Genomic DNA, 25842 nt, shown 5'->3' with positions numbered 1-25842 from the left:
AGATTAAAGGATATAATAGGAAGACATGAATTTTTTTTTACATCTATATCGTTAGTGGAAATTTTTAGGAAATTTTATAATTCACGCCCTACATTTTATCTATTTTGTGATTCACAATCCGTCTTTGATAATTTTATAATTTAACCCCTTATTTTTCTCTATAATTTTTATTTAACACCCCAATATTATTTTAACTAACTGATATTGACTAAATTACTAAAATACCCTCATCACTATTTTTCGTCTCTCTATCCATTCTCTAAAGAAGGCATGATTAATTTAGGTATTTAAAAATTATTTCATATATTATAACTGGATATTTCTCTGCTGGTACCAAGTTGAAAGGGAAGAAGGAACTCAGATCTTTTGATCTTCAAGTTGCTACCGACTCTTTGCTGATGGCCTTAAGCGGATCAATGCTCGCAGTTTGGTGATCGATTGGCTCAGTCGTGGTGTTACTAAATTTAAAAAAAAAAAAACTCCTTTCGTTTTCCAGAACCTTGCGAGTCACCAACCAAAACTATTTAAATTAACGTAATGTGTTAAATGAGAAAAGTAAGGGTCAAGTTACGAAATCTCAAAAACGGAACGCGAGTTACAAAATAAATAAAATATAGGGTTTGATTTATAAAATTCCCAAATTTTTAATAGGACCTCTTCTTCCCTATGCTTCCTACCTATCTATCAATCTATCTTTGGACTTTGGTAGAAGAAAGATCTATAGATAAAATTATTCTAATGTTTTATTTGGCATTCTTCTTAGTCTAAAATAAGGAAAAAAAGAAGAAGAAAGAAGATATTATTCTCGAAATTGAATAGGAGCAAGTGAAGAGAGGCTTGAGCAATGGACAAAAACTTGCACTTGTGCATTGGGCCATGTTCACGTGGACCAGCAGTACGTGAAGACAGTGGAGTTTGCTTTATGGCATGCTGTGTTGTGTTCTTCTTCACCAGCTACTATGATCATATCTTAAGTACGTTATTTTCATGTCTTCATGCAATCGACTCCATTGTTAACATTACTTGGAAAGAAAAAATTAATAAGAATAGGCAGGGTCTTCTTCTTCTTCTTCTTCTTCTTCTTCTTCTTCTTCTTCTTCTTCTTCTTCTTCTCCTTCTTCTTCTTCATCATCATCTTCTTCCTCCTTTTCTTTTTCTTAATAAAATGGTGGACCATGCATGCATGGTGTATATTTTGTACCCAATACCAATTGATAGGATTTATCTCCACACTGTTAGCTGAGTTGTTCTCGCGGATACTATCAACCCAAAAGAAATGCACAAGTAGTTGCTTATTGAAAACACCACCAAAAATAAAATAAAACTCTGAGTTGACTTTAACTTGGCAATAGATAATGAAAATAAAGAATATACTTCTACTTTTGAAATTAAAAAAGATTAAAATACCCCTCATTTGATCTTAAATTTTGTCCCCTTTTTAATTTTACCTTCGCCTTAAAAACTTACTCAACTTACTCAATGGTGTTAAAGATTATTTTGCATTTAACTTTAGTATATTTTTGAGGCATTAGAAGCAAAATGGAAGGATCAATAGGGTGTTTTGATAAAGTTTTCTGAAAAAAATAAAGGAAGAGATAGTTATATAGAGCTTCTTTAACTATTAATCATTTCCTATGTGCACCCCAATCATCTCATTTTGGTATATATTGTGTTGAAGTAAAGTGGAGTCAAATCAACATTTGGGTTGAAAAGATAGCTTCTTTGAGAATAATAATTTCATAACAAGGTATAGATAAGTTTTTGGAAATTCATTCCCAAGTAATATGGGACTATACTAAAATAATTCATAATTTCCCCCCAAGAGAGGAAAAATTGAATTTCATTGATTGCCATTTAAACATTTACTTTTCCCCATACTTTATTTTATATTATTAAAAATATATTACATATATTTACCAAGTAAATTTTGAAAATTCTCTCATCTCTATGGGGTCTAAAATTGATCTTATATATTATTTTTAACGAAAATATCTATTCGATAACTAACGAACGCATCTCCAAAGTTTTCATAATTAACAAGGTTAATATGCCACAGAAAATAAATAAGAATGTCTAAAAAGAAATGTGGAATAATACAACGGTGTGGGAGTCTAAGTGTAATTATCCCATGAAAGAACACCACGATTGGCTGAGGTTCAGCTCTATGCAACTGCCATTTAAACACTTCCTTTTCCCCATACTTTATTTTATATTATTAAAAAAATATTACATATATACCAAGTAAATTTTGAAAAATCTCTCATCTTTATGAGGTCTAAAATTGATTTTATATATTATATTTGACGAAAATATCTATCGGATAACTAACGAACTAAAGACGCATCTCCAAAGTTTCCATAATTAACAAGGTCAATGCGCTACAGAAAATAAATAAGAATATCTAAAAAGAAATGTGGAATAATTCAACGGTGGTGGGGGAGTCTAAGTGTAATTATCCCATAAAAGAACACCGTGATCTACTACTGAGGTTCAGCTCTATGGAGTTTCCAATTAAACACTTCCTTTTCCCCATACTTTATTTTATATTATTAAAAAAAATTACATATATTTACCAAGTAAATTTTGAAAAATCTCATTTCTATGAGGTCTAAAATTGATCTTATATATTATATTTGACGAAAATATCTATCGGATAACTAGCGAACTAAAGACGCATCTCTAAAGTTTCCATAATTAACAAGGTCAATGTGCTACAGAAAATAAATAAGAATGTCTAAAAAGAAAGGTGGAATAATTCAACGGTGGGGGAGTCTAAGTGTAATTATCTCATAAAAGAATACCATGATCTACTGAGATTCAGCCCTATGCTTATGTACGTCCATCCGTCCACCTGACGTGCAATTGCTTACTCTTTTTTTTAATTTTTCACTATGCATTGCTCTCCATTTGATAGTTCTCAGGTTATATGTTCCACATATATAAGCCACTTTTGTTTACAACCTTGGCAGTGCCTAGCTACAAAGAATACCAGGATGAGTTAGATCACATAATAATGACTATAAAACGAAGCACAATAGCAAATCTAGTACATGCTAGAAGATATATGCAGTATATATAGATCTGCGGTTAGAGAGAATCACACGTGCATGCTACATGCACGCAGGCATAAGATTAAATAGTTTATCTTCATGACTTGTGCACAATATTATTAATTCTCGAGACATAGCTAGGTAGAGGAAGGATATATATATATATATATATATATATATATAAATATATAGATGTACACATGCAATCACGCGTGCATGGGCCATACGTCCATGCATGGAACCCACTGCATCCCCCATTTGCCCACATGATGTGATCTTTGGGACACTGTGCCTAACCCTAGTTTTTTTCTTTTTTTTTCTTTTCTCCTCTCTTTGTATCCTTCTCTATGTTTTTCTCTCTACCCACCTTCTCCTCCTCCTCCTCCTTCACATGACTCCTTCACTTGTATGTTGATCTTCTCACTCTTATCATTCGTCTATTTAAGCTCTACTTCTCTCCTCCCCAACCTTTCTTCTCTCAGATAGAAAGACCTCAGCAAACATGAAGGTCAGATCGATCAGTGGAGATTATATATATATATATATATATATATGTTTTAACTTCTTTGTTGCATTTATTGCTTGAGTAGTACTTGCATGTACTTTTCTATATTTCCATTATATTATAATTATTAATAATATTATTATTATTTGTTGCTTTGATTTCAGTTACTTGGCTGGATGCATCGCAAGTTTCGCCAGAATAATGGCGACGTGTTCAAGGACTTGGCAAGCGGTACGATTCTGTTCTCCCTTGTGATTCTGTGCAGCCTCAGTCGTAGGAATTTCCTGCAGGCGGAGAATTCAACACGGTGGCCAATCACTGGCCGTCAGGTGCTACCGACTGTAGGGAATTCCTGTAGCTGGGGGTGCGGACGATCTGCACCTGAGGTACCAATTTGCAGACGCGTGCGAAGGGGCGCACGTTAGCCGGATGCATGGCCATCTGCTAAAATGCGTCCCGTGATTTATTGCGAGCAACGTCCTTTATTTTGAGCCGAGCTTAAAGCTGAGTTTGTGGCTCGCTCAATATTCGGCTTAAATTAGTTTAAGATATAATTTCAAAGTATTTTTAAATTTTTTTTAAAAAAAATTAAAAGGGGGAACAAAGAGAAGTGGAGAAAGATATGCATATTTAAATTTTTTTTTTAATAATATATTTTATTTTTATCTTTCTTTTGCCTCGTAGGAGGTTCCTGCAATTGCCTCCCCGGGAGGGCATCTCTGGAGGTCGACGATGAGGAGCACCACCGCCACCGTCGTCGCCAATCCGATCCCTTCGTCTCCAGATGCCTCCGCCTCTCGTCGGAGGACTTGTTGGACGTCGCCTGCGCCGGCGCCGGGGACTCGGAGGCGGTGGACAAGATCTTCGGCGGCCTCCTCGCCATTGGAACCCTAGGGGTCGATTCGTGTCCGATGGACGAGGAGTACTTGGAGGAGGAGAAGGAAGAGATTGATATGGATCGGGACGAAGCGGTCACCCCGCGCTTCGGGCCGATAGCCGAGAAAGCGGCGGCGGCGGCGGCAGCGGCGGAGAACGATCTATTCGCGGCGAGCGCGGATGTTGAGAAGGTTCTGGCGGCCGAGGCGACGACGGAGGAGGATCTGGTGGTGGTGAGCGTGGAGCTCGAGAAGGTCCTGGCGGCGGAGGCGGAGAAGGTCACCGGTGGTGACCGCATCTCGTCGGCGAGGCCGAGCGCCGGTGATAGGATCTCGTGCCCGCTCCAGGGGTTCTTGTTCGGTTCGCCGATCGAGATGGCGGAGACGATGGGGAAGAGGGAGAAGAGGGTGTCGCTCGGAGAGCTGTTCATGAGGAGTAAGATCGCGGAGGAGGAGGAGGAGGGGGTCGATACCGGTGAAGGAGGTGGTGGTGGACGAGGAGGGGAGGGGAAATCGACGGCTCGGATGCTAAAGAAGATGCTGAAGCGACGGGGTTTTAGTGGATCCGGTGGTGGGAATGGGAACAATTGGACGGCGGAGAGTAAGTTCCAAAAGGTTAGTATCCTGATCAAAATCTCATCTTTTCTTTGAATTTAATGCCTTTCCCTTTTATTTTTAGCTTTTCTTTGATCTATTGCTAGTTGTGATTGACAAATTGGTTATGTGACAACACTCATGATGCTCTAACAAATGTTTTAGTCATTGTCATGGTTGCATCTTTAGTTGGAAGCTATGAGTGTTTCCTGATAGTTTATGTAGTTCTAGTTTTATTATTACATGATTGGTTGAATGAGAGAGAATCTTGGTAGCTTGGAGAGGAAGAAACATATTGTTGTAGTTCTGAGTCTTCTGACAACATTTTAGTGCAAATTTCTGGCCATCCCATGGACAGTTGGACATACAGAAGTTATTGGGTAAAGCCACTTATGAAGAGAGATTTCTATCTTTGGATACCATAATAAGACTAGTTTGAAGACTTTTCGTTAGTATATGCTCATGGACTCTGATATTTATGTAACTGGGCAGTGAATAAGAAACTCTTATTAGGATCCTCTGTAAAGTAATACATCATAACAACCAACTTCTATATTGTTAAATCAGAAACTAATGTACATAAAAATCTTGCATTTTCCCTCTTTTTATTCCTAGAAAATTTTGAGAGAATTTGTTTTGGCATCTGCTTAATTATCAAGATGGTGCGTGTAAGTCTATTTTGGTCACTGGAAAGCATGTTTCATAAGATTTATAAACTAAAAACTGATTATTGTGATTTATTTTATATATGCAAATGTAATTTTTTCAGATCTATGAAGCTAAACGGACCTTTATAAAAAAAAATTTCATTCCTTATACAGTCTTTGCTTCTATTTTTAGATAATTGCTAGTGAAAACTCTAGTGTTATTACATACGTGTCACTCCAAGTATGAAGTCTTTTGGACACAGAACTAGAAACTGCGCAGCTCAGGTAGCTGCATCTTAGTTCACTGTGAAATATCAATCTTGGCATCTTATTTTATTATTGAATACTTATTCTATATCTACTAATTACTAAATTTGAGATTTTGTAAAATTCTGTTGCAATACTATGATGAGATATAATGAGATTTGCATGAAAAGCCATAATGATTTTCCTTTCTGCACGTTTACCCTCTTTTTTGTGTTTAAGATAACCTAATTAATTATTTTTGAATCCAAAAATGCCTTTACATTTGGGTGTATAAAGAAACACACGCTTTATATCTAATGTGAGTTTCTTCTTTCCTAAAAAGAAACAATATTTTTCTTCAAAAAGACAATATTTTCTTGAAATAAGTATAAAATACTCTTATCTTTCCTTTTTTTCCTGTCTGCATTTAATCTAAACAAGCTTGCCATTATTGTCTTCGCATATACTACCATTTATTAATCTCCTTAGCGTCCATCTAAATTGCGGAATTACTATATATAGTGAGGATTAAGTATGTATCAAATGAAATTGCATGACATTGATGTTAATGTATTTTACCTTATATTGAGCACTATCCAAGGGCATAAAATAAGAAAAAACCACCACATTTGTGCCTATATAGTTAATTTGTATATTGTATATTTAATCCACACTTACCATATAGTAAGTGCGAATTTGAGTCTTAGGTAAATATTTTAATGCCAAAAGGCACCAAAGAAAAAAATAACACAATATTAGTGAGCATATGAACTTGTATATAATTTTTGCAAATTTAGAACATGTTTTTGCGGATTTATAATATGTTCTTCGTATTGAATAATAATCTTTTGTGGCTTGAATAGTAATAAGTGAGAATTAAGTATATACTATGTAAAATTGCATAGTATTGATTAGGGGTGACAGTCGAGTCAAGTTCAGATTGGGTCAGGGTAATACAAATATGAACACGACCCATTTATTAAACGGATTAACACGGGTCATATATGAGTTATTATGTGACACATATTATTCAAATTTATATAAGTTATGCAGGTTATAAATAGATCTTATCATGTTATAAATTGATCATTCATATCATAATCTGATTATCATGTCATAAAAAGGTTTGTGATTGGGTTATAAACATGCTAAACAGGTTGAGGTGATAAGCACGCACGCGGTCCGTTTAATAATCAGGTTTGGGTCATAAACGTTATGGTTCAAATCCGATTATATCAAACCAAACCCATTTAAGCCTTCGGGTTTGTGTTGGTTTAAAAATTGTCACCCTTTGAGTGGGTATATGTTTGTGGGTGGCGTGAGGAACTAACCAAAGCGTGATCCAGAAGGAACCCACAAATTTGGGATTTCAATAAGAGTTTTTGGAGATGTTATGAAGTTTAACAATCTCTTGGAAATAAAGTTCGGCTATTTGAGATGCATCCAAAGTTTGCTGCAAGGTACAAAATAAGCTAATTTTAGGAAATTGATCCACGATCACCATAAGAGTCTTTGTTTCATTGAATCCGTGGTAAGAGTCTAAGCTCACATCCTCCCAAGATGCATTTGGAATTGGTAAAGGAGTTTATAGAGCGATAGTTAGAGCATGACTTTTGGCAAGATGACAAGTCCAGTATCTTCTAATATGGTTAGTAAAATCTTAGTGCATATGAGGCCAATAAAAATTTGCTTGTAGAAGCGCTATCGTCTTGTCTCTTTGAGAATGTCCTCTTTCATGTGATTCTTTAATAATAGCATGATGTAGGGAACATTAAAGAATGTATAGAAGATTGTCCTCGAATAGTTCTTTGATTACTTCAAAGCCTAAGACCTTCACCTACACAGTAAGAAGCAAGGAATTTCTACAGCTCAATGCCTGATTTGTGTTTGATGTGAAAATTATAGGCTTGAAGAAATTCAACCAACTTTGGATGCTTATTATTGAGCTTGCATTGACTATTTAGATACTTTAATGCCTCATTATCCAAAAGAGAACAAATTCGTTGGGTATTAGATATTGGCGTCAATGTTCCAAAGCTCGAATAATAGAATAAAATTATTTATCATAGGTAGATTAATTTTTTGTGAAAATGGTTCAACTTTTCACTAAAAAAAGCGACTATTAGAACAACGAGAGCCTCACTTTCATTGCTGTTGGTGATCTTCTCATCTTTCTCTTCTTCATCATATATTGCCGGATATTCTTCTTCTTCAATCACCTTCTCTAAGAGTGTAACAACTCTCCTATTCGGATATTCAGAGGCGATATGCTTGATCCTTGTCATTTGAAGCATCGTCAAGGGTTGGTGTTGGATGAACTTAGACGTGTCAAAAACTGAAGACATTGCAACAATTTGCTTAGATGAAGACTTAGGAGATGAGCTTTAGAAGGTTGAGAAGCACTCCCCCTGTTAGAAGTATTCTCAGAGCCTAGGGTTCGAGAAATGCTTGTACCTGTTGGCTGGCCTCCTCCTTTGCTTTTAGTTGTCGCTCCACCTTGACTGTAACTTTGTACATATCATTGTAGGTCTAATATGGTTGGATATCTACAATGTCAAAGATGTCTTATCGCAACTTGCCAAGATAGCGGTTGATCATTTGTTCCTCCTATTCGGGGAAATCACACCGCATCATGAGATTATCAAACTCCTCAGTATACTCCACCACAGAGTGACTCTTTTGGGTGAACTGATAAAATTCTATGGAACGAGTCTTGAAGGTAGTTTTCTGGTGAGAACTTCTTGAGCTCTCTTTTCATCTTTTCCTTGGTAACAATCTTAGATTTGCCATCACGATCTCATTGGAGTTTGAAATGCTTCCATCAAATGGAAGCATGCTTCTTTAATTTGATAACAACAATCTTCACCTTGGTCTTTCGACAAGTCTTTGTATATAAAGACTTGCCCCACAACATGAAGTCAATCAATGAATTCATCTGGTTGTATTCTTCTTACAAATTTAGAAATTTCCACCTTGATGTTCTTGGAACTCGAGATTCCTTCGAGGATGGTGATGTAGAGAAACCTCTTCACTAGATGCTCATATTCGAGCATGAGAGAAGAGGCTAATCTCCAGTTTATCATGGCTTGAAATTTCAAGCTCCGAATTATGATGAGAATCATCATGTTCCGAAGCCTCTTTCCTAGTACAAGCAACTTGCTCTTCAAATTCTCGCACTTGTCTCCTGAAGTCATCCATTTCAACATCTCCCAATTCGTGGTCACAATCACAGGCCGAAGGGAGGGTGTTTGGACCATGTCTCGTCATCTACATCTAGGCTATGATATTAACTGACATTGGGTAAGGAGACTAGACAAGAAACACAAATATAGGGGGATAAAGGCCGGAAGCTCTCTCTCTCTCTCTATCTCTCTCTTGTAACAGCTACGAGAGGAGGGAGAGAGGAGAAGAAAAATAGTAGTGTACTCGTCTGCGTGTGCCCAATATTTTCTGGTTATTACACTTATTTAAAAAAAAATGGTACTATTTCTTTTTGTGACAAAATAGCTTTAAATGTAAAGTATGCTTTTCTTTCTATAGACAAAAATAAGAGCACTTTGATCTAAAAAAAAAGGTCAAATGCAAATTGGGCATATTGCTCCAATGTAAAAAATGGTACTATTTCTAAAAATATTGGTTTTAAATGCAAATTGCTCCAATGTAAGTCAAGAATGAAAAGTAGTAAAGCAGAAACAGAAGTGATTTTCTTATCTGAAGATGTATTAGATGGAGTTGCTTTTCACCCATAGGTGTCTAGTATTTTTCTTAAAAGGAAAGTTAGGTATCTTTTGAAGGTTCATCTGATTGGATAACAAGTTGGGAAATCTTGCCTTATTCAAACTGTCAACCATGCTTTGCAAAATAAATAAAAAAGGTCCTCTATACAGAGATGAATCGATTCAGATATAGCTACTTGGTTGTTAAGAGTATGTCTGCATAGCAACCACAATGCTCCTCGATGTAAGTAGGACTAAGATGAGTTTCTTTTACGATACTTTCCTTTATGAAATAATCATATTTTCAAGAAATGGAAAAATCATCTACCCCACTTAACTTGTCCCCTCCAATGTTGCAATTATAGTCCATGTTCATGATTGTAGATTGTGCATAATCCATGGTCCATTTGCCTTTCACTTATTAGATGATCCAAATGCATACGGTGTTCTTAAACAAAATGCATACGGTGTGATTGATGGTCTCTTTCACTTATAGAACTCTGTTCCATGTTTTTGTGAGCTGTTACTGATGTGATGTCAATAGTCTATCAACAATAGGACCTCAATTTTGTTAATTGTTAGTGTGTACATCATCTAGTACAGAAACTGTGACAACAGTTATGATTTTGACATGCACTAGGTTGGGTAGTGAAATATCAATATCGACATCGATGATCTCTTTCACTTTATAGAACTCTGTTCTAAGTGACTTGTGACTGATACGATCATAGTCTAACAGCGATTGGACCTTAACGTGTTACTGTTTACATCAAACTATGACAACAGCCTTTAATAACTGCTGTATCTATAGTTAATCTTGAAAGTTCCTTTAAATAGTTGCACATTGTGGAAAAATAGAAGCGGGAACGTCATTGAACCTCAAAGAACTCTTAAATTTATTTACCAAAAAAAAGGAAAAAGAAAAAGAGGAGGAACTCTTAATGATGTTTTTTACTAGCACCAACTAAGTAGTACATTTCATTTGCACATCTGGCCATTCTCAAGCTTTTAACACCTCGTTAAGGATAAGTGCCTAACCGTTGCATGCGTAGTTTGACTAGGCCATCTGCCAGACTCTACATATATAGGATATATGAATTATATTGTTTCTGAAGTAGATCCCTTTTATTAAACTACTAGGCCATCTGCCAGACTCTACATATATAGGATATATGAATTATATTGTTTCTGAAGTAGATCCCTTTTATCAATTATTCAATTTTAATTATAGAACCATGTTGGGTAGCATTTCATCTTTGGTGATGATAAGTTATTTGAGACCCCTTCCAAAGGCTGGAACTTGTAGATATGAAAATTGATATGTTATAAATATAAATTGTAATTCCTGCTGCTCCTTTAGTGAAGATAATTGGGTTCTGAGCCTTTTGCCTTTGGTCCTACATCTTAGTTATTTGAGACTAATGGGATCAAATTGTTATGGTGTCACTTCAGTCATCTAATATGATAAGTTAACTGGATGTAGTTCAAACAAATATGTTGACTAGAGAGACAGGGAGGAGGAGAGTTGATTATTATAATTTAATATCATGCTAATGAATGATATAATCTATTTGTATGCTGATGCAGCAACTTTATGATTTGCTAATTGTAACTCAATAATGTGGTAACCTTTTTTCCTGCTCAAAGTATGTATAATCTGATTAGATACTACTGACACTCATTAGGAGCTTATTTGTTATTCTAGTACTAACTAGATTTTGCTTTGTTTCTCAGAAATGATTATTAGCCTCATGACATAAGCATTTCACATGCAGATCCTTAAAATATTCCACCGAAAAGTTCATCCTGAAAATACTACAGCAACCAAGAAAGCTACAAAGTACAAGAAACATGAGAATGAAGATTATGGTCCTCATCGAGGCGATAATGGACCACTAATGACCACTTCCAAACTCAGTTATAGAAGGGAGTGCATGCCAAGCTTCAAATGTTGCTCAGACCCCACATCACTTGCACTTGGTCGGAGTGACTCAAGCGACAATCGTGAGCATTGGATCAAGACTGATGCAGACTGTGAGTACTCCATGACATGTATTAGATGCATCTCCATCATCATTTCTCCTTATAATGGTATAATATTATGGAACACAAAATGACTTCTAACCATATATATTTACCTCAATCTCAGCATCTCATGTCCCCTCACTTTGCACTGAAGATACCATATTCTCACATTTTATGGTAACTCAGAAGTATTTGTTTTCTTATTTCATTCATTTCAGACACAATAGAGCACAATATGGATAAATAGGAAAGCTGCATCTCTAATCATGACCACTTGTGCTTGTAAAAAATCTCATTGATATGTAATTTATACTTGAGAGATAGAGATTCAAATATGTTAATTGTTTGTTGAAACAGAAAAGGTGCAACTTTAACATCTCACGTATCATCATCATCATCTATCTTAAGCTATGAGATATGTATGGAATTCTTTGTTTTGGGTTATTAGTTGGATAAGACCCTTAACAAACTATTCTGTGTTTCATTTTGCAGGTATTTTTTAAACCAATAAGTAATTTATATAACATTTTTAATCTTTATGATAAGATGACCAAATATTTGGCAATTACCATTTAAGTTCTTTTGAGACTTAATCACACACTTGATTTTCTTTCAATGGGAAATAATTATCTTACATAACAAGCTTTGTCTGCAATGCGAGCTTAGGATTGCTGCAAAAAGATTTGCATTTATATAACACTGCTTTTTTTTAGATCAGTAGTTTCACGTAAGAGAAAGCTGATGTTTCTTCTCTTTCTCTCCTTACAATTCTCTGTAGATCTGGTGTTGGAGCTTTAAAAGAAGAGGAGACAGAACTGTTGGTTTTGTAAGCAAAAAATTCCAACTGTTTCAATGTGAGATTGCAAGCGAAGATCTTATCCTTCATGTAGCTAAAGCTGTATGTGTGAATAAATGTGTGTTATGTTGATTGAGATGGTTTGGCTCAAATAAATTTACAGGTATGTCAGGATGTGACTGAAGTAAGAACAAAGTTGATGGCCTGTGTCATTTGCTTATGTATGTATTATATGATGTATTCTTGACAGAAATAAGATCTATACTACAAAATTTTCTGCATAACAATCCCCTTCTTACCAGCATTGCATGCTTCTACCAATTGATTCTACCCTCCATTTTTTTTCATTATGACTGTGTAGCATGCACTGCCTACATCAACTGTCTCTCTAATTGGAGCAATACTACGTTCCAATTTGTCCTCTGTTTCCTTTTCTTCTTTCTTATAAGTATTATCTTTGGTGCCTAATCTGATGAATTTGTAAGAATATGTTACTTTGTGGAAAGTGGAGTTTCCTTTTACTTCCTGGATGACTGGATCCTTGCATTTAATCAGAAAAAGAATTTATACTTCGTTCTGCAGATGGGCCAAAACAGACCAGAGGATATTTTATTTTCATCTTAGTCACTGGTTTTAATTTTTTATTTTTTATTATTATTTATGTATCCTATTAAAATATATGTTTTTTATAAATACTCACTCGGTTATTTTTTTAAATTAAATCTCAAAAACTTAATATAAAAAAATACTCATGACTAGGAGAAATTTATGAAATTAAATATATTTCCATTATTTTATGTTTAAATTTTAACAGTTGGTTAAACTATACAATAGAGGGAAACAGAGATAATCTTCAATGCAGCAGGATACAGTTTGTATTGAAGAGGATAGAATCATATAATAATGCTTATTGTTGTATTTTATTCGTTTTACCTTATTATGGCTTTACAGAGCACATATGGATATATTCTAAATTGTTTGAATTCAGGTTCAAAATTAATTTTTCATCGAGCTTGATTAGAGCAACTCGATCGAGCCTGACTCAGATTACACCCGTAGTTATATCTAGCTATTTAGATGGTATCACCTGATTGCTACCTCTTAGTGCTTTGATTGCCACAGGAATATTTTTACTGTCACTCTGCGAGAGATACCTTTTGTGCCCGTCTTGGCGGAGAGCAGCTTTCGTTAAGGCATTTAAACACCCAAACATGAGAGCAGTTTTCCTCAAAGCATTCAAACACATGTCCAACAATGTTTAAATGCTCAGACACCGATTTCACTACAATTAAATTATTTTGATTGTTGTTTTGAGTTAGTGTTTAATTAATTTTGAGTCATTAGGATTAGCCTCTAAATAAATATGTGAAAAATAGCCATATTTAGGGTATTAAAAAATATAGATATTTTTTACCTTCTCCTACCTCAAATCTCTCTCAATCTTCTTCTTCTATCCAAGGCCAACGCTGTTAAACCGATGCTATTCCTTCCTCCTCAATTATTACTAGACCGGTCATCTTCTCTCTCCTCTCTCAAACCCTAGTCACTAGCTAGCTCCTCACTCCTCATCCGTCGATCCCCCTTCTTCTTTTTTCTACATTACAGATCTATTCCATGCCATCATCATATTCATTATCCATTCTGCTTCCATCATCCATAACTCATTATCTCACTGATTTTACTACTGAACCATCTACCACCATCACCACAAATAAACTCACATTGGCCTGGTCCATATCACTGGCTTGTTGATTTAATTTTTCTAACCTTGAATTATAACTTGTCAAGTTTAGCTTTCTTTTCGCTGGTGGGTTGTTCCTTAGTGTGATTTACCCTCAATTCTCTGCAAGGCTATCAATGTTTGGATTTGTAATAGTCAAGAGGGAGCTACAGAACACTACTGAGCTATATATGTCTCTTATAATGATTTTTACATCCCATTTAGGTCAAGAATTTCATATGGCTTGAAGCCTAGACTAGACAGCTAAAAACTCGGTGGGGCCTAAAGTGCTTCTGTATCTATAGAGGGTTGACCCTTTGTCTAGCTCATATCTAGCCTTCGGGCTAATGAATGATCAAAAAAATATATATATTTCTTTATGATGCTGTAAAATATTTACAAAGTTGTGATGCTGTTGCTGTGTATCCAGTTTGTAATAATTTAAGTGCATTAATAAACTTCTTCGCCTACTTAATTTTCCTTTATTAAAAGAACAAAAAAAGGATCTAAGCAAAACTCGAATCCGATCAGATTGGATAGAGGCAAGGTTGCAAGATTGGGCTTTATGGGTCATCAAAGAACCAAGTCGGCCCAGTCCATTACTAACGTTAAAAGTTTAAACTCATTGGATTTTGGTTAATTTTTAGTTGTTTTCGATTCACGGTGCCATGGAAGCGTCCTCCCTCTTCTTCTCACTATCGCTTCCCAAAGACTCATCTTCCAGGCAAATTGTTCACTAAGTTTCCGTTTCTTAGTTCGATTTTCCCATTAATTGCTTGGGATTTGTCTCTCAATTCTACCCCTTGTGTCGTTCTATTTCAGGAGGCTTCTTCGGAAATCTCGAGCGCTGCAAGTTTCATCCGATTTCACCCAATTTGAAGTATGATTACCTCTTCCTTCTTACTTCCGATTTAGTTTCTATGTTTAAAGGACTGCCTTTTGTTGGTGGAAATTTTTCAGGTTCGTTAGTTTTATTCTTATTTATTTATCGTTTTCATCTTCTATTTTTGAACCCTTTTCGTGGTAGTAGTTGGTTGGCATTTTTATATGTTGCAAACTAGACTCAATGCTTCTAGTTTCTTTTGATGTTTAGACTTGTATTCAAAATTGTAAAAGGAACAACTATTATCCACTGGGGTTTTTTTTTTTTTTTGGTCTAGTTTCTTAAGTCAGAGATTTGGCACCCAATTGCGCAGAGTTGACCTTAGGTTGGCAGCCCACTGTAAAATTTAATCTTCTTTTTGGAGCCTTCTCAAATTTGAGTTATGCATCGGTAGACTCCACAGTGTCGGGGAAAAGATGATGATGGTTTAATTGTTAACTCCATATTAAAGTTTAGAAATAGGCGTGTTTGTAGTTATCGCCGACCAGCAGTCATTTTTCACATACCTGGTGGACATCAAATGTGCCTATGTTTTTATGATATATCCTATTTTACTTTATGTTTATATTCATTTTAAACATCAGGAGTTTTGAAACTATGCAGTTGGTTTCTTTAAGGTGAGAAAGGTTGGTTACCGACCTCCGGGGACGCAGAACAACCTATTGAATGAAGTTAGTCTTTCCCTTCCAGAGAAAAAGTAAGAATTTACATTATTACCTTGAATTTGTCTTGCAAGCTTTTTTTAGAAAATTGTATCTGAAATTTGAAGGAGGCTCCTTATTGATGAGTGGATTCATCTGCCTGGTTCCTGCAGATTTGGCTTAATATTTGGACGCAGTGGAAGTGGGAAAACCACTCTCTTACAGGTCTGCGTTGAACATTTCTTATTCATCTGCCTTGCATGCTATTATTCTTTATACGAGTTTTCTATTCTTTATTTGTTGAAGCTTTTGGCTGGATTGGCGGAACCTACATCAGGAACAATTTGTGTCCAGAAATATGGATTTGATAGACATCCGACTCAACCGCCTGAAATCTTGTCGCGAGAAAGAGTTGGTATTGTTTTTCAGTTTCCCGAAAGGTATGAAATCTTTCTTTATTAGATGTTTTTAATGTAAGAGGCAAAAATTATGACATATTGGAATATTTTGAGACATTTACTCCAATCTGTAATCTTTCTGATATTTATCTTGTTACTAGTGATTCAAGGCTGACGAAATGTCGACATCTATTAGTTTCTTCATGGGATGATTTATTTTCTTTACTTGCATAACCAATCATTTTATAACATCAAGATAATAGAAAGGAGTTTTACCACTATAGCTTAATGACAAGAAAACTTCTGGCATTGACTGATGCAGCACTATATATACATCTTGAGTGACATAGAAGATTGCAAAGTATGGTTTGTTTTGCCATCATCTTCAGCTTTCAAGATTTTGTCAGCAATTTGGTGACAGCTAGGCACAACTCCAAGTTGGGAGGCATTATGAAGAACTAGTAATGATTTATGAGCACTTTCCATTTCAGTGAACCTCTAGATATTAATGGTGAATTATTATATTTTTATTGAAGCAAAAGAAAGTAAAAGAGAGGCTTCTCACAAAACATTAAAGCCCAGTTGGTGGAGCAGTATCTCTTCCCTTAGCTTTTGTAGTTCGGTCTTGTGCGAGCTAGGAGTAATGCTCTGAAAAATCAAACTTGACATGAGAAGAGTCTAAATGAGCATGAAAAGTTGATTTAAGGAAAAAAAATCTTCATCTCTGAAGAACAAACAAGCCTGATAGCAATGAAACACAATCCACATTGTCGTTATAAGTTATAACTTATATGCTAATATAATTGATGGGGAAAATCCGTTGGCTTCGTATTTAGTCGAATGTGATCGTAAAAGATAGCTATTCTTTTAACAGATTGTGTAGAACCTCAGTGCAAGTAAATATACGACAATCGACACATATTCTAAGGGTGAGAGTGATGTAGGACAACGTCTCGATTGTAGATTTGAGAAGAAGTAGGAAAAATAATCAAACCCGGGGAATTCACCAACTGGGGTGTCGGAATCCACCAACAAACACTCAATATTTAAAAACTCTCAAAATATTCATTAAATAATAAAAGAGGATTATAAGCCTTTATATAGGCAAAATAAAGTAAAAGACAATAATAGCCCTAGAAGATAGTTAGTCACAACTCTTGTTAAGCCAAAGGGTCACGAATGTAGCCCTTTTGTGCCTACGAGAATAAACGTGACGAATAATAGTGTCCTCACCAGAGAGCAATCCCAATCTTTCAATCACCAAGGCATAATTCTGGTCGTAGTTTTATTTCATTAGAATGTTATGGCATAGTTTTCATAATTTAACAGGTACACTAATCATGTGGCCTGACCAGTATCATGACAAAAAGCTACTGTTAAAGCTACACTATTACCTCCAAAAAAAAACACTAAACTAGAGCATCCTTTAGAACTTTGTTGCAACTTTCTTTATATATTTTGGGTGATATTTTAAGCTACTAGATCTTGTTTATCCTTCCACTAAGTTTTCCAAAGAGATTTCCTGTAGCATTATGGACTTGTGTTCTGCAAGTGTAAGTACAGGTTTTTATGAAGAAACAAACACATATTTGATGAAAGTATGAAACATGTTAGTCCTTCTTGCCACTCAGTATGATTTGTCCATCATCAGTTAAGCTGTGTGACTTTTAAATTCCTTTTATGTTAGGTACTTTTTGGCTGATACTGTGCTTGAGGAAGTTACCTTTGGATGGCCAAGACAAAAGGCAGATCATTTATTAAGAGAACAGCTTGCTTTGAAACTTCAATATGCCATTAATTCGGTATTTTAAGAACATTTCCTCTGAAGGATGTTTGCATTTAGAGTACTTTCTTTCCCCAGTTGATCCATCTTTGAATATCTTCTAGCCATATAGTTGCAAAGGTTGACATGTACAAGTCATTTTATTTCTGCATTGAAATATTGAGATTACTTAGAAACCTACCAAATTAAAAGTCACCATTTGATGGAGAGTTATATCTGCTTTGCAGGTTGGTTTGAATACTATACCCTTGGATGAAGACCCACATTCTCTAAGTGGTGGCTTCAAGCGACGCCTTGCCTTAGCAATTCAGTTGGTAAGAGAATTATCATATTGTTAGTACTCTAGCACAATGGCAAGAATTAAAGACCTGAGATTCTAATAGTCATGCTTTTCCAGGTTCAAACACCAGATCTCTTACTACTAGATGAGCCACTGGCAGGTCTAGGTAAGTTCTTGATTGTACTTGGCCAATACGTTAGACTAGCTTTATGGCTTCAATATCAAATATATTTGGAACTTACTTTTAGCAGGTCCATTAGTGATCTTATAACTGATGCAAACTTTGTTGCATACTTTCATTTGCTTTCAGGAGGAACTGCTGATATTTGGCTTTCTTTTTATAATTGTCATGGCATATCTTCATGTTTTACTTATCTCATTAAACTGATAGCTTGCTTCTGTTTTACTTGATTCAATTTTCACTTCTGAGACTAGATTGGAAAGCTCGGGCTGATGTTGTGAAGTTGCTAAAGCACCTAAAGAAGCAACTCACTATTCTGGTCGTCAGCCATGACCTAAAGTAAGTTTCACTTGAAAATGAACTTTTGCTTCCTCTTCTTGTACTTCCACCCTTGATAACTTATGGTTTTCTTTTTCTTTTTTGACAAAGAGGTTTTCACCCTATTCAATTCAGAAAATTAATTATCCCCAGGTTGCTAAACACAACCTGAGAGCAAAACAATTGAAGTTCCACCCTTACAGCATCCCTACTATCAACCAAATCTAAACTAGTACACCAGCCAGCATCTAATAAACACACTACATCAACAGCAACAATACCAAAAGCAAAAACCACACCACCTGGTCCAGGTTCCAAAAGATTAAAAAAACAACCATATCCTAGTAGAAAACTAAACAACCAATAGTTAGAATAATTCCAACTACAGACCACCCAAAATTAACAGTAATAAGTATAGTTATCAAAACCAGACCGGACCAAGTGGTCGGACTGGTGAACCGATGAATCAACCACCAAACCGGTTTGGTTTTGTTATTAGACCGAATAAGCACTCAACCCGGTAAAAACTGACTGACCCAGTGGTTAAACCGGTGAACCCTGCAACCCGGCTGATTTTTGGCAAATCAGTCGGGTCAACTATTTTAAAAAAATTACATAATTATTATTAATTTTCTATTATATATCCTAATGGTATATTAGTCCTAAAATTTAAATATATCTAGTTTATAACATATATGTTGTTTTTAAATTAGTTTTTTTTGCACATATACCCTTGAAAAGTCTCTTATTTGCTTGTATGTCTAGCTAAAGTTCATATTTACATATATATCTCTCAAAATATAAATGTTTTGCATGTATACTTTTTAAAATTCTTATTTGAATACTACTTGGAATAACTATCATTAAAATTTGAACAATTTAAATATAAAAGACAAAAATATTATTATTCTTGTTTTCAAATATTTCTCTTAGTTAATAGTATTTTTATCTTTTATATTAAATAACTTAATTGAAAATAACCATGAGGGTATCTATATAAATAACATTTGTTTTAAGGGATATACATACAATTATACTACTTTGATAGATATTTACTTATTTTTAAAATTATTTAAATCTACTTATATATTATATAAATACTTTTAAAAATCAGCAATCCAACCGGGCGAACCACCGATTGAACCAATAACCCAATGACCCGACCGTTGACCTAGTCAATGTTTGGTCCGATTTTGATAACTGTGGTAATAAACCAAAAGCCTCTGAGAGCATCTCCAATGCTTGCTCCATATTTGGAGCCAAAAATGGAGCAAGAGCCCGGTGCACTCCAATGCACCGGGCTCCATATATATTATAAAATAATATAATATATATTATTATATTAGCTATTTTAAATTGCTTAATAGATCATCTTAGCGTTATTATTTTTTATTAAAAAATATATGGTTAGAAAACTCTCATCGAGATCTTTAAAATAAGATTAATATTCAATAGTTTTAGAAGTAATTTTAAATTACTAATTTTTTAATTAAACGCATTGAAATTACATTACACGAAATAAACATCGAAATAAGCATTACATGTCATTAACTAAAAATATTAAAATTACATTACCTAAAATAAGCAGAAATTAACCAAACATAATAAAAGCAATAGATGTTTAATATTCTGGTCATTGAAGAGCTTGAAGCCAATGATGATAAACGATTTCAACGATTCCTTGCGCGACATAGGAAGATCCAAGATAGAGAGGCTCATTTTGAGCTTCGAAATGCACTAATTGAACACTTATGGAAGAGGCACGGGAATGAAGGAATATAAATTTTAATGTAATTTTTATTTGATGTATTTCATTTTTAATGTATTTTATGTTTGATGTATTTCATATCTAATGTATTTTAATTTTTAATATTTACATTGGGGATAATTTTGAGTAATTATATTTTAGGATACATAATTTATTAGACTCATTTTTATAAATAATAAAAAAAATTAAATTTAAATTAACTCAAAAATAATTTAATATTAGACTCATTTTTATAAATAATAAAAAAATTAAAATTAAAATTAACTCAAAAGTAATTTAATATTAGACTCATTTTAAAGGTCTCGATGAGACCTTTCCAATGGTATTTTTTTTGTTAAAAACCGATTAGTAAAACTAATTATATGCTTAGCTTAACTAACTAAATTATTTAACAAATGATACAAATAGAATTAAAATTATTGAATATAACACTTATTGGGCAATTTTGGCATTTTAAAAAAGTTGATGTGACAAATGGAGCCCGGCTCCATTTTCACGGTGGGGCTCCAAATTTGGAGCCCCACTATTCATGGCTCCAAATTTGGAGCTCCATATAGAGTCCGGTTGAAGCTCCACCGGGCTCCAAATTTGGAGATTTGGAGCCCGGTTGGAGATGCTCTGAGAGCCATCTAGTCATCCAGAATCGCTGGTTCAATCAATATCTGCTCTGACATCAGCTTTCTTGCTTTGGCAGTTTTCTCTTCTCCTTGCATAAACCTGCCAAGCAAAGGAATAAGCCTAAGTAACAAAGAATACAGATTTCCATTCTTCTTTTTTTTGTTCTGAAATTTTTTTCTATTTCGCTCCATCCAAATGTTCCATATCATGGCAGACATCATTATCTTCCACCACACTCTACCTTCTTCCTTAATATTTTTAATGTCATAGAACAGATCTCTCACTTTCTTTGAATTCCCTTTACACGGAAAAAACTGTGTAATCCTCTCAAAAATATATTTTTGAGTAATTGCATCTGACAAACAAATGGGAAACCGATTTCTCTTTACCACAGAAAACATAGTTCACACTGCTCGTCCAACCCCTTTTTATTAGATTATTCTCGATAAGTATTCTATTATTGCATACCAGCCAAAGAAAGCTTTAATTTTCACAAGAATCTTCAACTACTAATTTTTTTCTGACTGCCGAGTGATCTGTCTACCATTATTGAGAAACTTGTACAAAGATCTCACAGAATAAATATCACTGCTATTAAATCTCCAAGTGCCACTATCTTTATGGCCATCCATCATAGCAACCCTATCCTGCCCCCAGTTAGTAAGTTTTTGTTCCTTAGCTAACTGATTCAAATCCAGACCTCTTTGGTACTGTAATTTTCAGTCCCTTCCATTCCAAACCTGGTTCACATACACCTCTTCATCCCACAATAACTTGTGCTATTAAAATGACCTTTATTGCATGATCATAGAAGAGCGAAGCTGAATAATTCAATTAATTAGTTCATTAGATTAGGAGAAATAAGAACCTACTTGTTAATCTCTACCTAGCTCCCTTTTACTCCAAGATTCTGATGAAACCAATATATAAAACAGCAGGCCTCTCAGAGAATTTACCATTATGGCAGTTTCTGATATGCTTTTACTATATAGATTTGAAATAGGTCAGTTGTTTGCATACTGCACACACACACACACTGAACCCATAATTTTTATACAAGCATGTTCTCTAAATTTCTAGGGCATGGGCAGTTGTTGCTTGCTTAAGTTGTAACATTTTACAGGGAATTGTCTTCTTTGGTGGATATCTCATGGAAGATGGAGATGGGAGGAATGCTGAAAAAAGAACCATTGCCTGTTTAATAGAAAGAATTCCTTGTGCTGTTTGAAGCTCCATACTGTTGCCAAAACCAAGGAAAGCAAAATCGCCATGGCCAACAATGGTTGATGGTTCGATGGTTCAATTTGCAGCAGTACATCTGATATCTCGCAAATGTAGCCCGCCTGTTATTTTGGGACCATTGAGTTATTTCTGGTAATTTACATTATTCTAAACACTGACAACTAGATAAACAAAGATGGTAAAGAGATCTAACTGCTGAAAGTAATGATGTCAACAAGTGGAGATTTGTGTCACAACTAGTTTTCTACTTATCGAGCTTTGTGATTATGACTTTCTAGAATGAAGCATGCTTCCTTTTGATGTGTGGACATGGAATTCTACACTACTTTGATTTAGAACAACAGGCCCCAACTACAGAAAGTTCATGTGGACTTTCTCAACCTTGTCTTAATCTTGCATCTGTCAGCTTTGATATTATTGAGGTTGAATCATTCACTTGCAATCTAATTCAAAACTCGTGTACAGAAATAGGAAGAAGATTAGGTCCTGCCCAAGAAGGTTGCCTATATATGTTTGGTCTCTCTCTCTCTCTCTCTCTCTCTCTCTCTCTCTCTCTCATCCTACAAGACCCAGAAGCTAGCTTCAGCTCAAGACATGTCAATTTCTGCAGTCCAAACTAGTTGCAATTTATTCAATCCCAAAACTAGAACACCTCTTTACAGGATTATTATTCTTGTAATCTTTATAAAGTTGCTCTGTTAACAGTATTTGAGCTTTTTACATAATTCTCATGAAAAAAATCTCAAAATGTTTTCAGTGTCATATATATAAGCCTGCTAACTATTAACATTATTCTCCAAAAATATAGAATAATTTCTGGCTATGTAGAGTTTACATCTCCCAACTAATGGTCAAAAGATTTCCATGTCTAGGTTGCTAATAATGTAACAAGCAGCAACTTTCATTTATTTATTTATTTTCCCTCATCTTTCAAAGTTTCAATGACACAGACTTCCTCCAAATGACAAATCCATTTCGAACTCTTACTACCACCACGTGTCATACCTGTCTCTCTCAATATTAAAAGGTATTTACTGGACCTAAATGCAAAAGTGGCACAAGAACATGAAGTGTCATTGTATCACACCTAAACTTTATGAAGTAATCCAACAATCCTAGAAATTTCTATGAACTTGATAAGGTTTGGAAGAAATAAAGTTAGCAATACCGATTAGATTTTAAATAATAAAGATATAATAAAATCATAAATTTATTCATTTAAGTTGGATTATTATTATTATTTTAGAATTCTATATAACTTTGTCCGTAATAAGTATTTATCAAATACGATGGAAAAAATAACGGTTGCAGTTTAATCTAAACTGCAATGGATAAAGTGATACAAATAAAATATTACGATAGTTAGACTAAAATTTAAACTAAGATAAAATATATATTTTTTTATTTTGTCATATTTCTAGAGATCAAATAGCCATGATGCATGGAGTCTTTGCCATGACCAGAGAATTTGGAATCTTCCAATATTCCTTGAAAAGTATCTAAGACTAGGAATAAGGTTGTTTGGCAAGTTTCTGAGGTTCCCAATCACAGTTTATTACTTGCAAAAAAAAAATCTAATATTAAAAAGACTATTAGATTACTTATAGTTTTCTTCTCAAGAACTGTTATCATAAAAACTAAATATATGTTTAATAGGGGATTAGAACTCCAGAAAATCTAAGTGGAAGTAGAATCCCAAACATTATGCTAGTGATTAGGGTTCTCTATAAAGAATTTGGATTAGGAGATGAAAGTATTTTTTTAATCAATCCCTAATAGAAAGAACATTTTGACTTTTAAAACAAACAAAAATAATCTTTTGGAGGAATTTTTTTTCCCAGCAAAGTTTAATCCACCATGTATGTATCTAGAATATAGTAATTTTCAAAAGCTTAAGGTCATAGAGAATAAATATCATGTCAGTCCTCTCTCTCTCTCTCTCTCTCTCTCTTATTTTTACCAACAAATGTCTTTGAAAAATTAATAAATAATTAGAATAATAATTAATCTAATTTTTTTAATTATAAACTGGCAATGAGTTTAACCATCTTTGACCATGAGATGAGCTCAGACTAATAGCATATAACATTCTAGTGAAAAATTTATTAAATATCAACATCAGTATCCACATAAAGATTCGAATTCGTAACTCGTAGGTTACTACAACTCCTCGACTTCCACAAATAGGATTGAATTCATGTATATAGAGTTGCTCTCACAAAAAGGAAAAAAAAAATCTATATCTACCGTTCAAAGTCATAGGATTGAATTCCATTACCATCTTCCTTGTGAGAGAGATAAGAGAGATAAGAGAGATTAGTAAAACCATGTGGATTTATAATTCCTTGCATCTTAACTTGATGTTAACTAGACGTAGAATTATAGGACACCATAAAATCCCATGAAAGGAAAAGAAGAAGAAGAAGAATAACAAACAACGTTAGCGTAGTCATTGCTTCTTAATTTGGTTAATCTGATTGCTAATTTGTTTACGTTAATTAATAACGATATTCTACATTCCAACCATGATCAATGATGACCCAGTATAAGAAAATTAATTCCAAGATTACAAGTAGTATACTTTGGATTAAGTGGCAAAGTAAAGTGGATTTGGGAATTAATCTAATAGCGGTTTTATAAAATCTAAAGGAAAATAAATGACTTCTATAACCTAACCTTGGCATTTACAATCAAATTAAATCAATTGGTGTTATCAAACTAACGTTTCTAACCCTAATGGAGAAAATCTGTGGAACTTTTCTCGCTCATCTCAGTAGAAAATTATTCTTTATTTTATAAAAGTAACTCGTTCTTATTCATAAACACTACTAAAACACTATTAGCTTTCTAAAAATATGCATTAGTATCATTAATATTAAATTATGCACGTACTTCTTTTTTTTTCTTTTTTTGAAAAAAATAAATATATTAATCAACTTTCCTAGTTATAATAAACACCACCACTTACATCAGCAGCCAAAATAGATACGAGCAAAGGGAGAAAGGAGCCCTCCAAAGTATAGTCTACCATAATTTGCGAGCCAATCAGCCGACTGATTTGTCTTGTGGTATATGTGGTATAAAAATAAGAAAGGAAAAGCAGATGCATGTATTTTTATCTCAAATGAGGTGGTCTGGTAGAATTATTAAGCTTTTTTTTTTTTTACTACACTCCAGTCAAACTTAGCTAATTGATTGATTTCTAGAAGTTATGTAACTCTCAAGGGCATCACCAGTAAGTAGTCAATGTTGCAGTTGAAATGTCTATTTGGGTAGTATTGTTAATAGAACAAGCAAAATTCACAGGTATTTCTTTCTTAAATGTTAGTTTTATTTACTTAATTCTTGTTTTAAGAGCAATTAAAATTTTAATATTATTTTAATTCAAATAAGAGAATACTACTGTGATACTAATTATTTGAGCACAATCTCATTATATTTGTGAGAAAAATAATGTTTGTGTGGAGAATATAGCAATTAAGTCAAGATTTCCGAAGGAGAAGTCAAAATTTTCATAAATATTTCAATTTCGAACTTCATTTGACATCATCATTGT

General features: G+C 34.3%; 2 protein-coding genes across 3 annotated transcripts; both read left to right on the top strand.

Moving 5' to 3' along the window:
• Nucleotides 1-3338: 3338 nt before the first annotated feature.
• Nucleotides 3339-12741, top strand: LOC140802006 (protein LAZY 1-like). Its single transcript, XM_073157411.1, has 5 exons — nucleotides 3339-3558; nucleotides 3720-3786; nucleotides 4240-5045; nucleotides 11409-11667; nucleotides 12437-12741. Exons 1-5 carry the CDS (start codon nucleotides 3553-3555, stop codon nucleotides 12454-12456), a joined length of 1158 nt encoding a protein of 385 aa, XP_073013512.1. The 5' UTR covers nucleotides 3339-3552; the 3' UTR covers nucleotides 12457-12741.
• Nucleotides 12742-14778: 2037 nt separating this feature from the next.
• LOC140802007 (ABC transporter I family member 11, chloroplastic) lies at nucleotides 14779-22522 on the top strand. 2 transcript variants are annotated; one of them, XM_073157412.1, is made up of 10 exons: nucleotides 14779-14898; nucleotides 14997-15054; nucleotides 15675-15754; nucleotides 15872-15923; nucleotides 16005-16138; nucleotides 17784-17898; nucleotides 18107-18193; nucleotides 18277-18325; nucleotides 18595-18679; nucleotides 22168-22522. In XM_073157412.1, the coding sequence occupies exons 1-10, from the start codon at nucleotides 14843-14845 to the stop codon at nucleotides 22244-22246; spliced, it is 795 nt and encodes a 264-aa protein (XP_073013513.1). In that variant the 5' UTR covers nucleotides 14779-14842; the 3' UTR covers nucleotides 22247-22522. The 2 variants fall into 2 exon arrangements, with proteins under 2 accessions (XP_073013513.1, XP_073013514.1); XM_073157413.1 differs by having other exon boundaries at nucleotides 14830-14898; nucleotides 14997-15134; nucleotides 15661-15754.
• Nucleotides 22523-25842: the final 3320 nt, after the last annotated feature.

Source organism: Typha latifolia, chromosome 15 (assembly GCF_019914945.1).
Source record: "Typha latifolia isolate L0001 chromosome 15, TyphaL0001v2, whole genome shotgun sequence".
In the NCBI taxonomy this organism is placed as follows: domain Eukaryota; kingdom Viridiplantae; phylum Streptophyta; class Magnoliopsida; order Poales; family Typhaceae; genus Typha; species Typha latifolia.
Note: the sequence above shows the minus strand (reverse complement) of the source record. Positions and strands in the feature narration are given on the sequence as shown.